The 21,778-nt window shown below is 42.8% G+C and overlaps 1 protein-coding gene across 2 annotated transcripts in view; it reads left to right on the top strand.

Annotated features, from left to right (window-relative positions):
- The first annotated feature begins 13,109 nt into the window (after positions 1-13,109).
- The window catches only part of nfatc3a (nuclear factor of activated T cells 3a), a 165,484-nt gene continuing 156,815 nt past the window's right edge, over positions 13,110-21,778 (top strand). The window contains exons 1-2 of one of the 2 annotated variants that reach the window (XM_078544227.1): positions 13,139-13,443; positions 14,562-14,644. In XM_078544227.1, the coding sequence (XP_078400353.1) occupies positions 14,623-14,644 (22 nt within the window). In that variant the 5' untranslated portion in view covers positions 13,139-13,443; positions 14,562-14,622. Of the gene's footprint in view, positions 13,444-14,561; positions 14,645-21,778 lie in introns of both variants that reach the window. The other variant, XM_078544226.1, reaches the window with a different exon arrangement.

Below are 21,778 nucleotides of genomic sequence, written 5' to 3'. Positions count from 1 at the left end.
CATGATTCTGAACCTTGAACTGTGCTAGTCTGTCTCAGTCAGACATAGACAAATTCTTCTACTGGAAGACCAGCATATTTTGGATAGACCAAAGAGTATCTTTCACTGAGTTGATGGTTTCCAGCACCAAACGATGTTTGTCTCAGTCTGCGTCCACGGGAACAGTCCATGGAGCATTGAGTTACAGAGATTCTTGGAATGAATCTCAACAAAAGTCATTGCATCTCTTTCCAAACATTCTTTGGAAATGCACGTTCTGGAAGGAGGTGGATGATAGACGCTTTCCCACTGCAACTTCCCTGAGGACAGCATGTGGTGTTGCTGAGGCTCTGGATGTGCATGAAGGATTCGATGAGGCTCTGGATGTGCATGAAGGATTCAATGAGGCACTGGATGTGCATGAAGGATTCGATGAGGAACTGGATGTGCATGAAGGATTCGATGAGGCACTGGATGTGCATGAAGGATTCGATGAGGAACTGGATGTGCATGAAGGATTCGATGAGGCACTGGATGTGCATGAAGGATTCGATGAGGAACTGGATGTGCATGAAGGATTCGATGAGGCTCTGGATGTGCATGAAGGATTCGATGAGGAAGGCTCTTCTCACTACCAGCCAAACCATGTCTTGGTGCTTGTTTGTAAGTTCTGGTGATGAGGCATTCTGCCAAATTACTTTAACAGACAGTTTGGGGAAATATTCAACAGAATTCACCATTTCCTTTTCCCACGAGCCCTCGAGGACCTAATGTATAGGACATTGCCTGATCAACTTGTGGGCAAAGGTATTTCTCTGCACAAACTTTTCTACAAGGGACAAGTGGTAAGGCACATTCCAACTGAATGGAATGTTCCACAACAATGTGGCCAGACCTATCCTTCAAAACATTGAGGACAGATAAAACCTCAGTAGGTAGTGCCAATTGGTGTTTGCTATTTTGAGTCTATACACAGCTTGATGCAGCCGCACACAAAGGTGGCCATCAGGATGAAGTTAAAGTTGGGTATGTTTCCATGACCTCCCCTCTCCATCTGGAGATTTGTACATCTTGTCCCTGCTGACATGGCGATTTTTGACCAGAAGATAAAGTGAAAGATGGTTCAGGTGAGTGTCCTGATATAGGGGCGCGGCTGGGCCAGACCTATTCCATGTACAGCAATACCAAGATCACCTTGTATTTGATGACCGGGTCCTTGTCTGCATTTGAGAGGAAGTGTGGCTTCTGCATTTCCAGTTTATGTTTTACTTTGGCTACACGCTCCCCCCAGTTATTAGTGCACATCCCAATTACTCCAACCTATATTCCTACACCTTCAGGTAATCTGCCCTGACAGTGTAGAGGGCAAAGGATGGGCCGGCCACAGTTCCCAGGGAACATAGCCTTGCTGTAGCTTATGGGAACTGGTGGACATCTGTGTGATCCACGGCAACCACATCCACTGCTCGAGGAAATTTGGCTCAGAGCTAATGAGTTTGAGTCTGAGCTGTGATGTATCAAGAAGGGAAAGCATTACCGGCACTCTTTTTTCCAGAACGCAGTCACGCCCCTTAAGCCAGGGTTTTCAGATTTGGTCCAGGTGGGTGTGACTGGAAGAGAGTCAGGTATGGGCAACTAGAAGGTAGCAACAGAGGAGTCTCAGCCCTTTAATTGTCCAATAGGTTCAATGTACTTGCAGCTTATGTAAACAAAAACAGGGACTGTTTGACAGGGTAGATGAGCAAACTGACCACAGCAACATGGTGCAGTGGGCCATTCAGTTGGGGAGAATAGAAATGAATGTAATTGCAGTAGGGGACAGTATAGTTAGGGAATAGATACCGATATCTAGAGGATCCTGTTCGTGAAAAATACCATTCATGTAGCCACTGCATAGTAGCAGCAAGAATGGCTTGCTTAGCCTGTTTTTCAAATTTTTGAGATATTTTGTCTTTCCGGGGTAACTTGAGGTAGACCGGGCACTTTTCAGGTCTGAAGGTTAGAGCCTTTGACCCATTAGTGAGTTTGCACTGTACACAGCGAACAATAAGGATAACCTGCAGGAAAGGTTTGACACGCTTTATTTCTGTGTCAAGCTTGCAAAGTGAGCAATGGCTAGGACCCCATTTAGAAAATGGCTGATAGGCCAATATTACAGCCCACGGAGCTATATGAATCCCAACATGTATATTGACCGGTGAATGTAGGTTTGTGGCAGACAGCAGCGGAGAAGCCATGAGCAGATTTCTCAACTAACACATCAAGGAAAGGGAGCGCATTAGGCTGCTCCATCTCAAAAGTGAATTTGAGCATGGCATGGAGCATATTAAGGTGCGTAAGGAAATACTTACATGCGACTGCAGATTCGAAGATTGCGAACACTTCACCCGTGTATTGGAAATATGCACAGGGTAGGGGGTTAGGGGTCATTCCATCAAAAATGTGTTTATTGTGGAAACCAATGAAAATATTAGTGAGAGCTAAACCTACAGGGGATCCCATGACAACATCATGGGCATACATGCTGATATTAAAACTAAACTTGACTGCACGAGTTGCTTAAGTTCATAAATTCAATGAATACCGATTCAGAAAATGATATGGCCAGGATTTTTCGGTTGGTGGTTTCCCTTCCTGCCATCCAAGGAGGCAGCAGTGAACACCTCCACCTCGATACTGGCTACAAGATGCATTCATTGGCTGGAGGCTGGACTTCCGCCCCTCACTCAGGAGGAAGACCCGACTCAGAAAGCTGCCGGTCAATCTGGTTGGCCAGCAGCTCTCTAGTTCCAGCAGCGTCAGAAGTTGCAGTGGACGGACTGGGACTACAAGCAGTCACAGAGTTTAAGCCCCAGAAGTCCAGGACCAGGTAGGCTTTAGGGGTCTCAGAGTGGGGAGGGGAGGTGAGGCCTGGGGGGGTGGGTAGAGGGAGTAGGGGTGTTTGTGGAGATGCCATGGGGGGAGAAAGCACTCGCAATGGCCAGACCTTTTTCGGGCGGGGTGCCAGGGTGGCGATTGACATTAAAAGGAGGCCATTGATGGAGGCACATGTTCCCCCCCACTTCCCGCCTGAGGCCTGAACATGGTCACTTGGCTCCCCCACCGCCCCTGAACTCCTCCCACCAGCTTGAAAATTGAGGCTGGGCAGGAAACAACCCTTAAGTGGTCAATAATTGGCCACTTAAGAGCCTCAATTAGGGTAAGGGCAGGGGGTGGCTGGACAGGCTTCACCCGTCCCACCATAAAATTGCAGAGAGGTCGGGGTGGGCGAGAGTCCAGTGGGAAGGCGATCCAAAGAATTTCACAAACTCGGCGGCAGGGGAGTGTAAAATTCTGTCCACTGTGTTTATATTGCTGAGATATAGCAACGCAGCACAAATGCTAGTGGCTTCCTTCTGAGGAACATTTGTAAATAAGCTCATAATGTCGAATGAGCACATAGACAAGGCATTGCCAGCAATATGTAGGTTGCGTATAGCCTTTGCGAAGGTGAAGAAATCCCTCACCGTGGAAAACTCACTAAGAACTGGCTGCAATAATCCACTCAATCATTTGGCCAATTCATGCACTCATTTAAGGTTGCATGTGAGCCACACACGCAAAGTTAATATGAGTTTCTCGGTGTTATCTGCAAAGTGGTTAATATTCATGCCTCAGGGCAAAATGGAGTGATTCATAGTTCTGGAGCCCTCAGTATGAATCACCTCACTGCTGTGACTATATGTGGCTGGGAACCAGACAGGTTGTCTGAATGGAGAAACAAAAACAGAGGATCCCAGAAAACAGGTGAGGCAGCATCTGTGGAGAGAACAGACAGATTAGGCTTTTAGATGTGGACACTTGATAAAAATTTGCCTGAATAGGTATTGATGGGGAAATGTTCATGTACTGGTAAGTCAGTGATTGGTAACTGTTGAAATAAAAGTTGGTCTTAAAATGCTAACATAGATTGAATGTAGAGGAATTAGGATGGCAATTTTTGATGCCCTGCTACATGCTGGGGGAGGAAAAGGGGAAATTCAGCACCCTTGTCTATGATTGCCTGAGTATTGAAATTAATTGTCTGAAGATCGAGGACCTGAGGCATTGAATTTCTAGGTAGCCATATTCAGTGAGTGACAGGAGCACTGAAACGAAAAATACCCGGCAAAGATATCTTTGGCTTAATGGATGTCACAATAAGTTCCAACTATGACAGATATTTCAAACTGGGGGCCAAAGAATGGCTAGCCACTTAAAGAAATTAAGGGAATTTTGTGATTGGGATTCCTTTCAGTTCACCATCAAAGGATTTAGAATTAGGGTTGGCAACTTTGGTTCGACGGATTCCTGCAAGTTTCATCCGTCCTCCCGACTCATCTCCACACTTCTGCCATGATGGCTTTTGCACTGTAAAAGGTAGGCGATGGCTTTGTCCTGAATAAGACGTATATTGAACAATAACTCCCTTGTGCATTCACCATGGCAAAATCTTGACCAATCAGAGCCAACTTGTCAACCAATCAGCACCTCTTTTCTCATGCAGTATAAATTGTCGTTCCCTTTGAAATTTGGTATTTTTGCGAATCTGTCCTGATGAGTGCAAGACAAGGAGCTTCAACAGCATGTGTCTTCTTTTCACCAATACTCAAGTTCCGAACTACCAAGTGACTGGAAAAAGATCTATTGTTATCAAATTGACTTTTGGCATGGTGAATTAGATCATGATTTATTCATCCCTGCCACCTGCATGCACATTCAATTGAGATTCCACGAATGCTTCCTCTTTCTCACAAGTTCGGATCACATAAAAAAAAAACATAAGCAGCCTGATTCCAAGGGAGTGGGACTGCACATCAACAGCACAAACTTTCATCCATGAATGGCACTAATTTGCAACCCAAGCCAGAGATAGACAAATAGAAGTAGTTGGGGTGAAAAGGCTTTCATTAGGAGTAGCTCTTCCAATACAGTTTCAGAATCATTGAAAGGGACATTTGCTTCAGAATTTTGTACTTACATCTGTGCCAAAAGTTCAAGGAATCATTTTCTAATTTTGTACTCTCAGTAGGGAGCCTGGCCCATTGGGAGTGTGTATCAGAAATTAAGGCTTACCTGCATGTCATTTTCCAGTATTCACACCCAGCTCTTTAAGGCACTGGGGGATTGGGAACATTTTCGGTCTGTTCCACCTGCCACATATTTTGTTCTGACATTGCAAAGGGCAAAACTTTGCAGAACATCTCCCTTCGTTAATAGCAGCTATAGCACATCAAACTCTAAGTAACAGTGAAGGAAATCTGTATCTTTTACAATTTTTAGAGTTAATGGCAATTCAAGATTTCACGCACTGATGGAAGTCCGTTGGACCATCATCATTTGGCACCTTATTCTGTCACTGCATGCTTGAGGGAAATGTATCTGGTTCACATTTATCGAAGGCAAATCCTTTTCCATGACACAGTTTCAAACCTCAGCCTGCCAGACTATTTCTTTCCCTTTGGTGGTATATTTTTCAGTGATTGTTTTGGTAACCTTTGGTCTTTCTTCCACTAACTGCTCCCAGTCTTAATGACCTATTTCGGGGGATTGTATTCTTTCCATTTTGTGCATTGACTTACGTCTCATTTGAGTCTAAATATGTTCCATTGGATTCTTAATATCTCATATATAATCTATCCTGTAAACTGTATTCAGCCTTCTTCTGATGTCTCTAAAACAGGTTTCCCCTGCAGCATGAAAGCATATGCTGAACACTGGTGAATTGCAGGTTTTATGTAATTCCCTTTAGGTGTCTCTTCCACACATCAGTAAGTTTTGTTTAGTTATTGTTTGTCAATGAAAGCATCAGCTTTGCTGTACCTGTTTCAGCTATGATACTTTCTAGATCTATGAACCCATGGAACCACTATTACATTAATTAATACACTATTACATGCTTAAGGGTACTGTAATAAAAGCTTAAAGAAATAGATTCCACAGAAAAGTACTGAAGCAGGAAATAATTGAAGTAGTAAATTTGTTTTAGCTTTTAAAGGAACAAGATGTTCCGGGTGGAATGCATCCATGTATATTAAAAGTAATTAGGGAAAGGATAACAGAGATATATTTTAAAAATTGGAAAAGTGAATTGTGCCAGCGGACTGGCAGAGATAATGTGATTTCTATATTTAAAAAGGGAGGTAGAATAAGAGCAGAGAACTATAGACCAAATACCCTAACATAACTGGTAGGAAAGATAATGGAATCCTTACTCAAAAATGTAATAGAAAATACATCTAGAAACTTAAAATATAATAGAGTAATCAGTCCGGATTTTAAAACAAAGTGCCAAACTCACCCAGACTTATTGAATTTTTTGAAAGTGTATTAGGAAGAGTAGCAAAGGCTAATGTAGTAGACATAATATATTTGGATTTGCAAAAGGTCAAAGATAAGGTACAGCATAATAGACTCATGCCTAAGGTCAGAACATCAGGGGACAAATAGCAGAATGTGAGCTAGCTACAAAACAGAAAACAGAGAGTAGGGGCTAAAGGTAGTTTACTCAGACTGGGAAAGGATGAGAAATGATGTTCCACAAGGATCAGTGTTGGGACCACTTATGGTCACTGTCAGGAAGATATAATAATGCTATTGGAATTTATTGTAAAATAGTTTTGTGTGTGTGTGTGTGTTTGTGTGCTCGCGTGTGTGAGTGAATTGGATTAGAGGCATCTGGTCTGAAGGCTTTGATGTATTAGAAGATAAGCTAGCTTTGAAATGTTAAGTATATAAACATGGGGGAAGTTTAGAATGTAAAGTGTAAAAAGACATTTGCATTTTTAAATAAACTAGACCAGCTATAATTCAAAAGAGGGAGTGAAATATTATGCCTAACCAGCAGAAGTTAAGAAACAGTGTGTTTATTTTTCCCAAAGATCACCGGTAAAATTGGTACTATGATAAATTTTTAAGATCAGGGAAGTAAAGTCCAAAGACATAGTGAAACAATGGAAATTTGCATTCAAAGGGGAAGATATGTATAAAGGAGAGAAATCTGTGTGTTAAGGCAGGCATTTTAAGATCCAACAAGTGTGAAAATCCTCCAGCATCAAGCTATCAAGCTCCAATAATTTCTTGTTCAATGCTCTGCCTGACAGTATAACTACTGTTATATGTACTGTTACTCTAGATCTCAGCAACACAACATTTTAGAAGGTAATTGGCTTTGGTAATTTGCATTTTGATTTCAGGATTGGCTCAACATTGCATTTCTTTGCTAGCTGAGGTAAGTATGTGCAAAAGGCATATTCACTCTTGTATTGTTCAGTCTGCTGAAATATGATTGATCTATCCATTGTATTTTGCTTGGGACTGAGGGCAGCAGTTTTTGCTCGGCGGGTGGGCGCACGTCCGACCAGCTCAAGCGGGAAATGACGTGTGCTGACGACGGCCAAGCATGTCGACATCAATGCGCAGTTGTGCGATAATTTAGTCGGCGGGTGCGCGCCAAAGCCGGCAGCGCGCCCGCCGACAATTAAAAGGCTGTTAAGGCCATTAATTAATCAATTAACTTCAATTTTTCGATGCCTATCCAACCTAACGGTTGGTGGGCAGGCGAAAAGGCTAAGCGTCCTTTTTTGGAAACCTCATCCACGGGCGGGATAAGGTTTCCAAAAGCAAATAAAGATAAAATAAAAGTTTTAAAGTTGAATTAATAACATGCTCATGTGACTCTGTTTTATTACATTTTTATTTTCTTCATTTTCTTTTTTTAACACCAGGTTATGAAGCACTCACTCGTGCATGCGCGAAGCTTGCGCTCGGCCCACTTGCCATCCTCCCTCCCTGGCACAGGCAGCCCTGAGCGCTGACACTCGCCTTTCATGCTGGGCAGGCCTTAATTGACCCGCCAGCATGAAATCGTGCTCTGCTCCCAATCGCGGGTTGCTGGCGGCTTCCTAACCACCCCCGCCGAGCCCGCCTGCCAAGGACAAAATTCTGCCCTAAGCCTTACTACAGACTGCACTATTTCCGCAATATCTAATTCTGTGTTGAATGTAACCTTAAAACGCTCTCCTGCAAAATGCAAAACTCTCCGAGGTACCATTTTGAAAGGATTAAAGTTGAATACATTGAATGGAGTTTTACAAGTCAGTCCCAGTGAATTGTATTGTTATTTGTACATGGGATACACTGGATCTATAGTTAATGACTTACTCCAGGCAACAGCTCAGTAAAGCAGGCACTAATTCATCACATTCATTACTCCTAATCTCATCCTCCTACTCTCTATTATCCTAAACTATACTCTCATTAATATTCTTGATTCAGCTTTGTTGCCAAAATATTGTGTTTGCTTTTATAAATACAGATTATTTATTGACAGGACAATTAGGGATGGGCAATAAATGCTGGCCTAGCCAGTGACATCCTGTGAGAGAATATGAAAAAAAGGAAACTTATTTGGTTGCTCCCAGCTGATCAAATGACACCATTGCTCTTTGTTCCAGCAGAAAAGCCACTGGTCGATGAACTGGCAACAGCTGGAGGCCAAGGTCACCACTCACCTAGGGTGCTGGATTGGACTGCTACAAATGCTGTCCTACAGGGGTTGAGCACTGGCGACACACCAATGGTGGCTGCTCTGCTATGCTCCCTTCCCCTGAGTTTGTCATGAAAATACAGAAGAAACTCATCAACTTCTTCTGGGTCAATAAGATGCACTGGGTCCCTGCTAAAGTGCTGAGTTTCCCACTTAGGGAGGGTGCTCAGGCAGTGGTGTGCCTTCACACCAGGTGGTGACTTTCCACCTTCAGACCATGTAGAGACATCTGTATGTCAAGCCTCCTCCTGGGTGATATGCACTGGTGACGTATTTCTTCTGCCAGCTGCATGGCCTCAATTAGGACACACAGCTGCTGTTTATAAACCCTGGAGGTCTAAGTGCCTCCTTGCAGAAGTTGTCCTTGTTTAACCAGGAACTGAACAAGGCCTGGAACCTGGTCACTTCCAGCCAGAGCCCTCTCCCATCGGCTATCATCCAGGAGCTGCTCCTCAGTAATGCACCTCTCCGTCAGTATGGTTAGCTGACGGAGGAATGGTGTCTGACTAACAAGGTGACCAGAGCCTGGGATACACTGGATTTTGAAGGAGAGGGCTGGACACCGCCTGACGAGCTGGCACAATTTGTGTCCCTGGGTGCCCCAGCTTGTGGTCAAAGCCACAGAGAATCAAGAATCTGACTGCACTTGGTGACAAGGTACCTCAGGTACGTGGAGCACTCCCATCCAAGCTGACTCAGATTCAGGCGGAATTTCTCATCAGTGCCAGGCCCTGCAACCTCTCTCAGGAGCCTTGACCCCACAACCTGAGTTGTCTCTTGGAAACCCCCTCCATGCCATTCCAATCTGCAAAGAGATATTCCTTACACACCCGTCTCTGCCCCATCTTTGTCGGCCACCCGGACATGGCGCAGCGTTCCATCCTGCCATCCAGAGAAGACAGGAGTCCCTTGTGGGAGGCTGTCTACACAGAAGTCATCCCTTTGTCCATCAAGGATTTGACATGGGGGATGTTACACATGGCGGGTAGGCCATGCAATAAACTGTTACGTTGATTCACAGACCCCCAGATGACCTGTAATTTCTGCCGCCTGGAGGAGTCACTGTTTCACGTCTATGTAGGAGGCCTGAAGTTGCAGCCACTCTTCCATTATCTGAGGGTGTAATGAGGCAGATTTGATAAGGGAGCTTAAGGTGAAGGAACCCTTAGGAGGAAGTGACCATAATATGATAGAATTTACCCTGCAATTTGAGAGGAAAAAGCTGGAATCAGATGTAACGGTATTACAGTTGAATAAAGGCAACTACAGAGGCATGAGAGAGGAGCTGGCCAGAATTGACTGGGAGATGAACCTAGCAGGAAAGACAGTGGAACAGCAATAGCAGGAGTTTCTAGGAGTAATTTGGGAGACACAGCAAAAATTCATCCCTAGGAAGAAGAAGCATACTGAAGGGAGGACAAGGCAACCATGGCTGACAAGGGAAGTCAGGGACAGCATAAAAGCTAAAGAGAAAGCATACAAAGCAGCGAAGAGCAGTGGAAAACCAGGGGATTGGGAAGCCTACAAAGACCAACAGAGGACAACTAAAAAAGAAATAAGGAGGGAGAAGATTAAATATGAGGGTAAACTAGCCAATAATATAAAAGAAGATTGCAAGAGTTTTTTTAGATATATAAAGGGTAAGAGAGAGGCAAAAGTGGACGTTGGGCCGCTGGAAAATGACGCTGGAGAAGTAGTAGTGGGGAACAAAGAAATGGCAGAGGAACTGAATAGGTACTTTGCGTCAGTCTTCACGGTGGAAGACACGAGTAACATCCCCAAAGTTCAAGAGAGTCGGGGGGGCAGAGGTGAGTATGGTGGCCATTACCAAGGAGAAGGTACTAGGAAAACTGAAAGGTCTGAAGGTGGATAAATCACCTGGACCAGATGGATTACACCCCAGAGTTCTGAAGGAGATAGCTGAAGAGATAGTGGAGGCGTTAGTGGTGATCTATCAGGAATCACTGGAGCCAGGGAGGGTCCCAGAGAACTGGAAAATCGCTAATGTAACCCCCCTGTTTAAGAAGGGAGTGAGGCAAAAGACGGGAAATTACAGGCCGATTAGCCTGACCTCGTTGTTGGTAAGAGTTTAGAGTCCATTATTAAGGATGAAATTTCAGAATACTTGGAAGTGCATGGTAAAATAGGGCAAAGTCAGTATGGTTTCATCAAGGGGAGGTCATGCCTGACAAATCTGTTAGAATTCTTTGAGGAGGTAATGAGTAGGTTAGACAAAGGAGAGCCAATGGATGTTATCTACTTGGACTTCCAGAAGGCCTTTGACAAGGTGCCGCACAGAGGCAGCTCAGTAAGATAAGAGCCCATGGTGTTAGAGGCAAGGTACTAGAATGGTTAGAAGATTGGCTGTCTGGCAGGAGGCAGAGGGTGGGGATAAGGGGGTCCTTCTCAGGATGGCGGCTGGTGACTAGTGGAGTTCCACAGGGGTCAGTGTTGGGACCACAACTTTTCACTTTATACATTAATGATCTAGATGAAGGAACTGAGGGTATCCTGGCTAAGTTTGCAGATGATACAAAGATAGGTGGAGGGACAGGTAGTATTGAGGAGGTGGGGAGGCTGCAGAAGGATTTGGACAGGTTAGGAGAATGGGCAAAGAGTGGCAGATGGAATACAACATGGGCAAGTGTGAGGTCATGCACTTTGGTAGGAAGAATAGAGGCATAGACTAATTTCTAAATGCGGAGAGAATTCAGAAATCTGGAGTGCAAAGGGACTTGGGAGTCCTAGTCCAGGATTCTCTTAAGGTTAACTTGCAGGTTGAGTCGGTAGTTAGGAAGGCAAATGCAATGTTGGCATTTATTTCGAGAGGACTAGAATATAAAAGCAGGGATGTGCTGCTGAGGCTTTATAAGGCTCTGGTCAGACCACATTTAGAATATTGTGAGCAATTTTTGGCCCCGTATCTCAGGAAGGATGTGCTGGCCCTGGAGAGGGTCCAGAGGAGGTTCACGAGAACGATCCCAAGAATGAAAAACTTAACATATGAGGAACGTTTGAGGACTCTGGGTCTATACTCGATGGAGTTTAGAAGGATGAGGGGGATCTGATTGAAACTTACAGAACACCTGTAAGAATACCTGGATAGAGTGGATGTGGGGAAGATGTTTCCATTAGTAGGAGAGACTAGGACCCAAGGGCACAGCCTCAGAGTAAAGGGAAGACCTTTTAGAACAGAGTTGAGGAGAAACTTCTTTAGCCAGAGAGTGGTGAATCTATGGAATTCATTGCCACAGAAGGCTGGAGGCCAGGTCATTGAGTGTATTTAAGACCGAGATAGATAGGTTCTTGATTGGCAAGGGGATCAAAGGAGAAGGCAGGAGAATGGGGTTGAGAAACTTATCAGCCATGATTGAATGGCGGAGCAGACTCGAAGGGCCGAATGGCCTAATTTCTGCTCCTATGTGTTATGGTCTTATGGAACTGCTTCTCAATTTCTGGCTGCATTTCAGTCCCACGCTCCTGATCGATCACCACCAGGCTAAGAGGGGAGTGGGCAAATTGGAGGTCACCCTCATGGGATGGTCAAGGGGATCACTCAATCTGACTGCCTGCCTCTCTTCCATGGCAACATCTGAACCCATGTGTCCCTGGAGAAGGAATACACAACATCCCTCTGTATGCTCGAAGTCTTCCTCCGTGGGCACCGAGTCCCGTGAAAGAATTAAAAATAACCTGTTGTTGCTGTTGATTTATTTGTTAATTTCAACAGTGAATTGGACATCAAACACGAATTTTAAACTAGAATTCTGTTTTTCCACTTAATATTTCCACATTTGGGCACAGAATTTAGAAAGCCCTCAATCTGCTTTTCCACTTAATTCAGTGTGGTGATGTGGAAACATTAAAGTTAAACGCACTTTTGTGCTCAAGCCTTGCTGGGAATTTAAACTTGGCAAACGAAAAGAAACGCTTGAGCGACTGGGAATGACTATGAGTAAATGGTTTTCAAATAAAGCTTAAACGACTACACCTCCCAGGAGGCACTGGGCCAGTAGCACATGCGCAGTGGGCAAGGCTTCGGGGAAGAGGGAGCGATTGTCATCGCGTGGGGCTGGTGCCGCCAGAGGGGCGGGGAGTGGGCGGGCGCGTGTTGGCGGCGATGGAGGGAGAGGGGGCGTGGCCGTGGAGGGGGAGGAGTGTGTAGGGGGCGTGGCTACGGCTGGTGGGAGGGGAGGGGAGGGGAAGGGGCGGGGCCGCGCGGGAGAGGAAGGGGAGGGGGGTGTGGCCGCGCGGTGAGAGGGTGAAGGGGTGTGGCCGAGCGGCAGAGGAACGTGAGGGGGGTGTGGCCGCGCGGGAGAGGAGGGTGAGGGGGTGTGGCCGCGCGGGAGAGGAAGGTGTGGCCGCAAGGGAGTGGAGGGTGAGGGGGTGTGGTCGCGCGGGAGAGGAGGGTGAGGGGGTGTGGCCGCGCGGGAGAGGAGGGTGCGGCCGCAAGGGAGTGGAGGGTGAGGGGGTGTGGTCGCGCGGGAGAGAAGGGTGAGGGGGTGTGGCCGCGCGGGTGAGGAGGGTAAGGGGGTGTGGCCATGACTGCCGTCAGCGAGGTTTCAGGAGGGCGGGGCGAGGGAGTCAGCGAGCAAGCGCGGGGATGAGGCTCGGCAAAGTTTGAGAGGCGCAGCGGTAGCGGAGCGAGGAGCCGGGGTGTGGGGTCTGTTTAACTGTTTCTAAACAGGACAACAGAGAGGCGAGCAGAAAAATAAAAGAACCCGGGAGAAGTTGGCGGAGTGAGCTGGGACCCCCCTCCTTCTGTTATGAACTTTATTAAACAAGTAGGGGAAAGGGAAACTGCTAACCGATGACTACTGTAAACAGTGGCAATGACGAATTTGACTTTAGACTGATATTTGGTGAAGACGGTCCGCAGCCTGGACTAGGCCCTGCAGGTTTGTATGAGGGGGAGAGAGGGGGGCGCTTCCAGATTGAGGGGATTAAAACAAGAAAAAGTTGCAAACTGTTAGTTTTTTAAAATAGGATTTTTAAAGAAAATGTTTTTATTGAATCTAGATTTTAAATGTTGAGATTTCGGGCATTATTCTTGTATTGTTATTTTAATACAAATATGAAAAGCAAAAGGGCAGGTTTCACATCCACCTTTTTTGTGCTCATCCGACTTGTGATCGTACAGGATATATGGTTGAGACGCATGTCGATAAATTGTATTATTTACACGCACAACTGGGTGCCGTTTATGTCTTGCTCTGCTGGGGGCTAGTATTTTGTACACATTGATTCTATGTAGAGGTCATTGGCCGTCTCTTGTTTTTTTTAAACTTCCAGCTTTGATTATTTTTCTCTGGGGAAAGGGAATCATACCGTAATGCACTTGCAATATCTTCAGCTTGGCACGAATTACAGTACTAGGGAATATTTCGCTTGTAAATTTAGCTTGCCACAGAATCTAATTTTTAGCTAGGTATTGCTAGGTTAGCTCTTTTTTCTTTAAACTTGTTTTAAAACTGGTTTGCCAAACGTCTTTTATCTCGGTTTGTATTTTTTGCTTGCTGTCCTATCAGACTACACGCTGCAAAACGTAAATAAGGGAAGGTGTTGTATCTCTGCGAGTCCTCATGGGACGTGGGAATATACTAAAGTAGACTTGGAAGTTAGCCCAACATCCAAGTCATCAAATTTGCCTAGACACGCCATGTGCAGTTCAGATGACAGTGGAATTTAAGACGAGGGAAGTGATCAGAAAGGTAGATTCACTTCCAGCAGCCTATAACATAGTAGCAATCTGCTGCTAGACCTGATCGCTAATGTTGGCAGATGTCATATATTCACCTAATTGCTTTCTCCAAACATCGTCATTGGTCTTTAAAGTGGTCTTCAGGTTTGATAGGGACATTGACAGTGCACGACTCGAAAAATAAAGTGGAGTGCGAGTTACTGTAGTGCCTGAGTAATTGGACGACTGTAATTTCATCGGTCTGCTGGTTAATTATAATTAAATATCAGACAGACTTTACTGTGAAAGGACTATCACGGTTTCTAAACTTTGTAGGTGCACGTTTCTTTGAGACTTCAGATTTACTTTGTCCAGTGCCAGGACTACGAAATACACGATGCTTTGTGCCACATCAGCAGGTGAGCAGCTATTTCTGAATTAGCACTTTTGTTTTTTTTTTGATAGTGTGAGCTGGATCAGTTATTGATATTGTTTCAAGAATTAATTTTAATGATTTTGGTTTGATTAAAATTGAAGGTGCTGTTACTATGTTGGCTTTCACAGCTTCTTGGAACTTTTAAGCCAAGTTCAATAGTTTTCTTCTAAAAAGTACTTTTTAGTATTATATTTTTTTCCTTTCTATGATTATATTTGTTACAAGAGTTTAGAAGAAGGGAGCTTTCTGTACTATCTAGATTAACTAGTTTAAGTTCTGGGTACTATGTTTTGCTAAATAATGAGCAGGAGATTTGTTTCCATGGAGTAGAGATCAGATAGCTATGTGTGGTATTTCAGTAGTTTAAATTTAGTGCAATAGTAACTATAGTAGTGCAGTGACATGGCTCATTCTTAGTAATGCAGAATATAGTTACTGAAATGTAATTACATCAACTTGCTCTTTGTAACTCTAGTATTAAAAGCACAAGTTTAGAATTGTCTTGGTTTTTTTTCCCTCCCAAAGATCACTAAGTTTCTTTGACAAATCTATTGGACAAATTATATTATTTTGAATAGCCATACACCACTGTGCTTTTAATCTTTCCTTCTGATTTTGTAAGCCAGAGGAGTTGAAGCTGTTGTATTTATTTGTCCATTCCCGTTACCTCCTGAAGAGCAAGAATGAGAAAGGAAAATTCAGAAAGGAAGATTTAAAAAAAAAACTCATCTGTTTTATTTCAGGCCTAATGTACACATTATCTACACAGCTCAAATTAATTGTATACTCTCATGAATTGGATGGGATACTTAAAAGAATAATTTTGGTTGTGTGATATCACTGAGAGATTTCAGATGCAGCAGAAAAGCATGGAAGATGCAAACGTTTATAAAGCTGATGGGACAGGACAAAAATCATGAAGGATAGACCTCTAATTTGATTGATAGCACAGTCATTATATGCATGTGTTTATGTTAATGCAAAAAAAGGACAGAGGAAAGAGAGAGGGTGTGCCTAAACTGTAATCTTTTAATAAGTGGGAACTGGCAGACGTAACTGACCATACCTTGCATTTTAAGTAAGTGTTTAACTGTCTTGCAATATTAATGCATAGGTGTACATAAGTCAAAAAAAAACCCTTTTGCATTATAGGTGAATATGAGACATTATAGCATTTTAAGGAAATCTTCACGAACCATAGAATTGGGAGGTGGAGGGAATATGTTGAAGCATATTAAATATGTTGGAGCATGTTGAAAAGTCTTAAGATGCCCATCTCATTTATAATACCAAAGTGAACAGAACCACAGAGGCAAATAGCATGAAAGACTGATATTCCTTCTTTGACAATTTATATCTTAATTGAGACATGTGGAGGTTGGGAGGGTTGAAAAATACTACTAAAATATGGACATATTATGCAAATAGTATATTGATGGTCTCTGTTTCTGTTCTATTTGGTAGTAATTGAGGTGGGCATCAAGAATTGTAAATGGAATTTAGGCTTTAGAAAATGTTGATTAGGATTTTGCAAATTGTGATGCTGTTTTTTGGTGGCCTATTTGGTTTCATTTGTGTAGGATACATTGGTCTGATAAATGTGCATTCATTCGGTCTTGATTGATTACTGCCATGTGCGTTTGGTGGATTGTGAATAAGGCTTCATTTTGGCTTCACTCAAAAGCTGAACAACAAACTTCAGTTTTGTGTTTCCTTGTCTGTTTGTGTAAAATATTTTCATTTTTATCAATGAGCACAAAGTTTTGATATAAAAGTGGAACTGTGTTCAACAGTAGGAATGTTTCGGCCTTGTGTAAGTCTTTGCGTAGGTGGCTACTAATTATAGCAGTGGTATTTTGAAGTAGTGCATCAGTGCTGTGTTGACAGTAGAGTTGCTTGAGTATTTTCTGAGTGGGCTAATCAACTATGGCTTCAGCTACATGTCAGGGTTATTAGCTTGTGGTGATTTTGTTTATTATTGGGGTACTGTGTACTGCATTTTATTTTGCCTGGTTGACATTGATCACAATGCCTCATTATTTATCACAAAGAGTGACATTTATTCATTGTAAGCATGTTATTTGTTTACTATTGTGAATTATGGAGCTAGTGTTTGAACTGTCATTTGCCTTTGTGCCAAATGATATCTACAGCTGTGTTTACAAAAACAACTGTTCTCAGTTCAACAAACTGCAGAAAATATCCTACTAATTAACATGAGATTCTTCACAATGCACAATTTTGTGAATGACTTTATATTTACATTTCACTTTGAGGAGGTTTAGTCTTGGGATGCATATGTAATCCTGTTCACGTGTCGGGCATCCTTTTGGAAAAGGAAAATTACGTTTTAGTGCTGGATAGGGTCTTTCACTTGTGAGCTGCTAAATTTTGAGAATGTTGTGATAGTATAATTTACCCTTAAATTGATGTCTGGGTTTTATGTTGTTGGCTGTTAGTGTCTGTTGGTTAGCTGTTTTTTTAAGGTGAGGATTATAGCGTAGCAGTTTGAATCGACTCCTGAAATGGCTTGCGCCTGTCCATTTCTAACCCTGACAATTAACATTGTTTATCCTTAACTCAGTCATAGGATTTTAACAAAACAAGACAGAAAATGTTGGCTTTTAAAATATTTTTTATAAATTGAGAGTTCCCAATTAAAATGATTAACTGTTGAGCTTATAATAGGAATACTGTAGCTATCATAGAGCATAGCAAAAAGAGCTTGTATCTTCTCTTGACAAGTTTCAAATGAAAGTGAGGTTTGTCACCTGCAAGTTGAGATTGCATTGTACTCCCAATATTTATTTTATATAATTAATTTATTTTCTAGGCAGCATTTATGCTGAGTGTGCAATGTAAGGTTGAGCATTTGTGGAGTGTGACTTAGGGCATTGCTTCAAATCTGAAGTGTGCAATATCATGTTGATGGGAGCTCAATTGTTGCACTCCCTTGGGAGAAGGAGTGAGGAATTTGAATTGTGGTTTACTAATTTACAGCGTGTTAGGGAGAGCACTGTTCAAAATGATCTTCAGCATAAAGCCCTAAAAGTATATATTTTTTAATTCTTTTATATGTAACAAACATACAAATTAGGAGCAGGAGTAGGCCATTTGGCCTCTTGAGCCTGTTGTGCCATTTGACAATATCATGGTTGATCTGATTGTGGCCTCAACTCCACTTTCCTGTCTACCCCCTGTACCCTTTGATTCCCTTGTCAATCAAGAATTTATCTAACTCAGCCTTAAAAATGTTTAATGACTCTGTCTCCACTGTTCTCTGGGGAAGAGAATTCCACAGACATTTTCACAAACTTAGAGCTGTAAAATGTTCAAGGAATGTGAGTGTTGTTGGCAAGGCCAGCATTTTTTTGCCCATCCCTAATTGCCCTTTAGTTCCTGTGGATGGTTGTGAACATTTAAGGAAAACAGTAAAGTGTTGGTCTCAAAAGCAAAGCAACTTCTTTGGGAAGCACATGTTTGAAAATGTAAGCTTGTGGCCCCCTCCCTGATCATTATGGCCTGAATTGGTGGTATAGTTTTTTTTCTCATAGATCTTTCATGGTAAGTCGGATAGAGGATTGGCAAACTAACAGGAAACAGAGAGTTGGGATATATGGGCCATTTTCAGGTTGGCATAACTAGTGGATTGCTGCAGGGATCAGTGCTGGAGTCTCAACTGTTTACAATCTATATTCATGACTTGGATGAAGGGACTGATTTCCAGATAACCAGACTCACTGATGGTACAAAGATAGTTAAGAAAGCAATGTGAGGAGGATACAAAGAGTCTGCACAAGGAATCTAGATAGGTTAAGTGAGTGGGCAAAAATTTGGCAGATGGAGGAGAATGTGGGGAAAAGGTGAGATTGTCCACTTTTGAGAAAGAATAGAAAAGCAGAATATTATTTAAATAGACTACAGAATGCTGCGGTTCAGGGGGATTTGGGTGTCCTTGTACATGAATCAAAAAGTTAGCCTTCAGATACAGCAAGTAATTAGGAAGGCAAATGGATTGTTGGCCTTTATTGCAAGGGGGATGGGGTATAAAAGTAGGGAAGTCTTGCTACAACTGTACAGGGCTTTGATGAGACTGCACCTGGAGTACTGTGTACAGTTTTGGTCTCCTTACTTGCACTAGAAGCAGAATCACAGAGTGCAGAAGAGGCCTTTTGGCCCATCAAGTCTGCACCGACATGTGAGAAACACCCCCCGACCCAGGTCAGAGAAGGTTGTCTTATGAGGAAAAGTTGAGTAGGTTGAGCCTGTACTTATTGGAATTTAGAAGAATAAGAAGTGATCTAATTGAAACATAAAAGATTCTGAGGGGGCTTGACAGGGTGGATGCTGAGAGGATGTTTCCTCTCATGGGGGAATCGAGAACTAGGGCTTACAGTTTACAAATAAGGGATGTCCCATTTAAGAGGGAGGTGAGGAAGAATTTCTTCTCAGGGTGTCATTTGTGTTTGGAATTCTCTTCTTCAGAGAGCAGCGGAGGATGGGTCATTGAATATATTCAAGGCCGAGTTAAACGGAGTTTTGATTGACAAGGGAATCAACAGTATGGGGACAGGCAGGAAAGTGGAATTGTAAGGCCACCATCAGATCAACCATGATATTACTGAATGACGAAGTAGGCTCGATGGATCGAATGGCCTGGTGCCACCCCTATTTCTTATGATCTTATAAGTCAGATAATTGATTTTACAACTCTATGAACATTATATCTTGTAGTACACATTGTATTATTTTGCTGCTGATCTGAAATTAATTTGTTTAACATGTCCTGTTTCTCTAAGGCCCCAAGTTTAATTGTTATTGATATGAGCATATAAAACTAATGAGCAGGAAAACAGATGAACAATTGAGCTTATGGCATACTATAAGGTTGCAAATAAGCACCGTACCTGCGTAATCCCCCCTCCCTGCCTATAGCTCCCCACCCATCAACAGCCATGTAATCTCTCTGGAGAGGAAAAAAAATCCTTGGCCAATACAAGGTCAAAGAATTCTGGGAAACCCTCTCTGACACCCCCACCCCGGCAAAACGCAATCTAACCAAGTCCAGAAGAGCACGGTGACTAGGAGGCACCACGCTTAGACCTACCGTTTGCATGCAGTGGTATTTAAGGAACTCATCCAGCTCTCTGAACACTTGCAGGAAAACCACGCTCGCTGCCCAGGCTGTCAACTTGTTCAAAAAGTTGATTACCCTCTGTGACAAGGAAAGCCACCAGACAACTAACCCAGTTCTATGCTTACATAACTTAAACTGAGGTCAATAAGAGGTTATTTGTTGTGAAGAAGGGGATTTACACACTAAACTTTCCAGCTCAAAATAAAATAAGAAATGGCCACTGTTTTCATGCTTTAGACACTTTTAAGTGCGGTGGAACCATGCTACATCAGATCTACACCTTTTTCTACTCATTGATGGGTTGTGGGCATCGTTGAATAGGCCAACATTTATTGCTCATCCCTAATTGTCCTTGAGAACATGGTGGTGAGATGTCTTCTTGAACTGCTGCAGTTCATCTGGTGCAGGTACACCGACACTTATGTTGGGAAGGGAGTTCCTGGATTTTGACCCAGTGACAGTGAAGGAATGGTGATTATAGTTCCAAGTCAGGATGTTGTGTGGCTTGGAGGGGAACTTGTAGGTGGTATGTTCCCATGCATCTTCTGCCTTTGTCCTTTGAGGTGGTAGAGGCTGTGTGTTTGGGAGATGCTGTCGAAGGAGCTTTGGCGAATTGTTACAGTGCCTCTTGTATATAATAGAGAGTGCTACCACGGCACCTGTGTTGGAGGGAGTGAGGTGGTGAATAGGGTGCCAATTAAGTGGGCTACTTTGTCCTGTTTCCTTTGTCTTTATGTTGTATGAAAATGTCCTGTCACAATTCAGATTTTACACACTGTTCAATGCAAATTACTGTCACATCTTTCTTAGAAGTATAAATAAAGGCAGTAATATGAAATGTACAGAAAAGCTCCCTGAAACATACAATGCTGGAGCAGCGTTGACCAGTAGAAATTGCCTGATTAGGTATAGTGACACTGTTTTAGCCATGTGTACTAGTCTTAACAGAAAACATCTCACACAATTTCAAGTGTATGCCCGCTTAACAAATCCAGCACTATTCAGTGCGGAGCTTTGCAGCCTTTCTGACCAATGTTTAAAATTCTAATATAAATATATCAGACACAGCATATCTTAGTGCAGCTTTTAGATTTTTCTCCAGCAGCTGCAAGCGGCACTTTGACTTCATCAGAGTGATTGCCCAAGCCATTGTTCTTCGCATTGAGATGCCAAAGACCCATCCCTGTTCTTCATCCAGAACGTGTTTGGATGCTGCTTGGTATTTGCCATGACGTGCCTTGTTAGTGCTGCATGTTATTAGTTGACTTGCTTTCTTTTGCAGGCCTATCGTGGCCATTCTTATTGGTCTACCTGAGTATACTGACAGTCTCTCTCTCCACATCATTTTGCTGGTGTTTCCAAGTTATTGAAATATAAGGTTTTCACCCATGTTTCATACCATTTTAGTTGATAACGGAGGAAGTAAAGCACACATTGATCAAAACACTTGCATGTTCTGCTTTTACCCTAGCCCATTTATCAGCAAACTCTCAAATACATGCAAACACTACATATGATTTTTAAGATTATATGCTCAATACCTGTACCTATTACTTATTTTTTAATTTGCTAATCAAAAATGCTGTTTGATGCATCTGGTTTCCCTGTTAGCCCCATGAATAACACTGCACTAGAGTCGCAATGTTTGCAAGCTGATAATTCTACAAACAAAACCAGGATTCTGATCTCCTTGTTGAATATCAATTAACCTTTGAATGAACTCACTAAGTGTTTGCTGAATATAAATTAGTCTTAAAGGGAGACACATCCACATTGTTACACCAGATGAATATTGTTGTGTTCTACATCATTGATTTACATCATCAATGATTTACAATATCATCAGCACTATAGGACACTTTCTGGTTATATAATAACATTGGTATCTTTAATGCACATTTCCTACTCATTGCATTTCACTGCACTCAGATTTCACCAAAATGATTTGTAATAAAACTGACCAGAATAGGTTTGTGTACT

Source organism: Cetorhinus maximus, chromosome 6, assembly GCF_964194155.1.
Source record: "Cetorhinus maximus chromosome 6, sCetMax3.hap1.1, whole genome shotgun sequence".
Lineage (NCBI taxonomy): Eukaryota > Metazoa > Chordata > Chondrichthyes > Lamniformes > Cetorhinidae > Cetorhinus > Cetorhinus maximus.
Note: the sequence above shows the minus strand (reverse complement) of the source record. Positions and strands in the feature narration are given on the sequence as shown.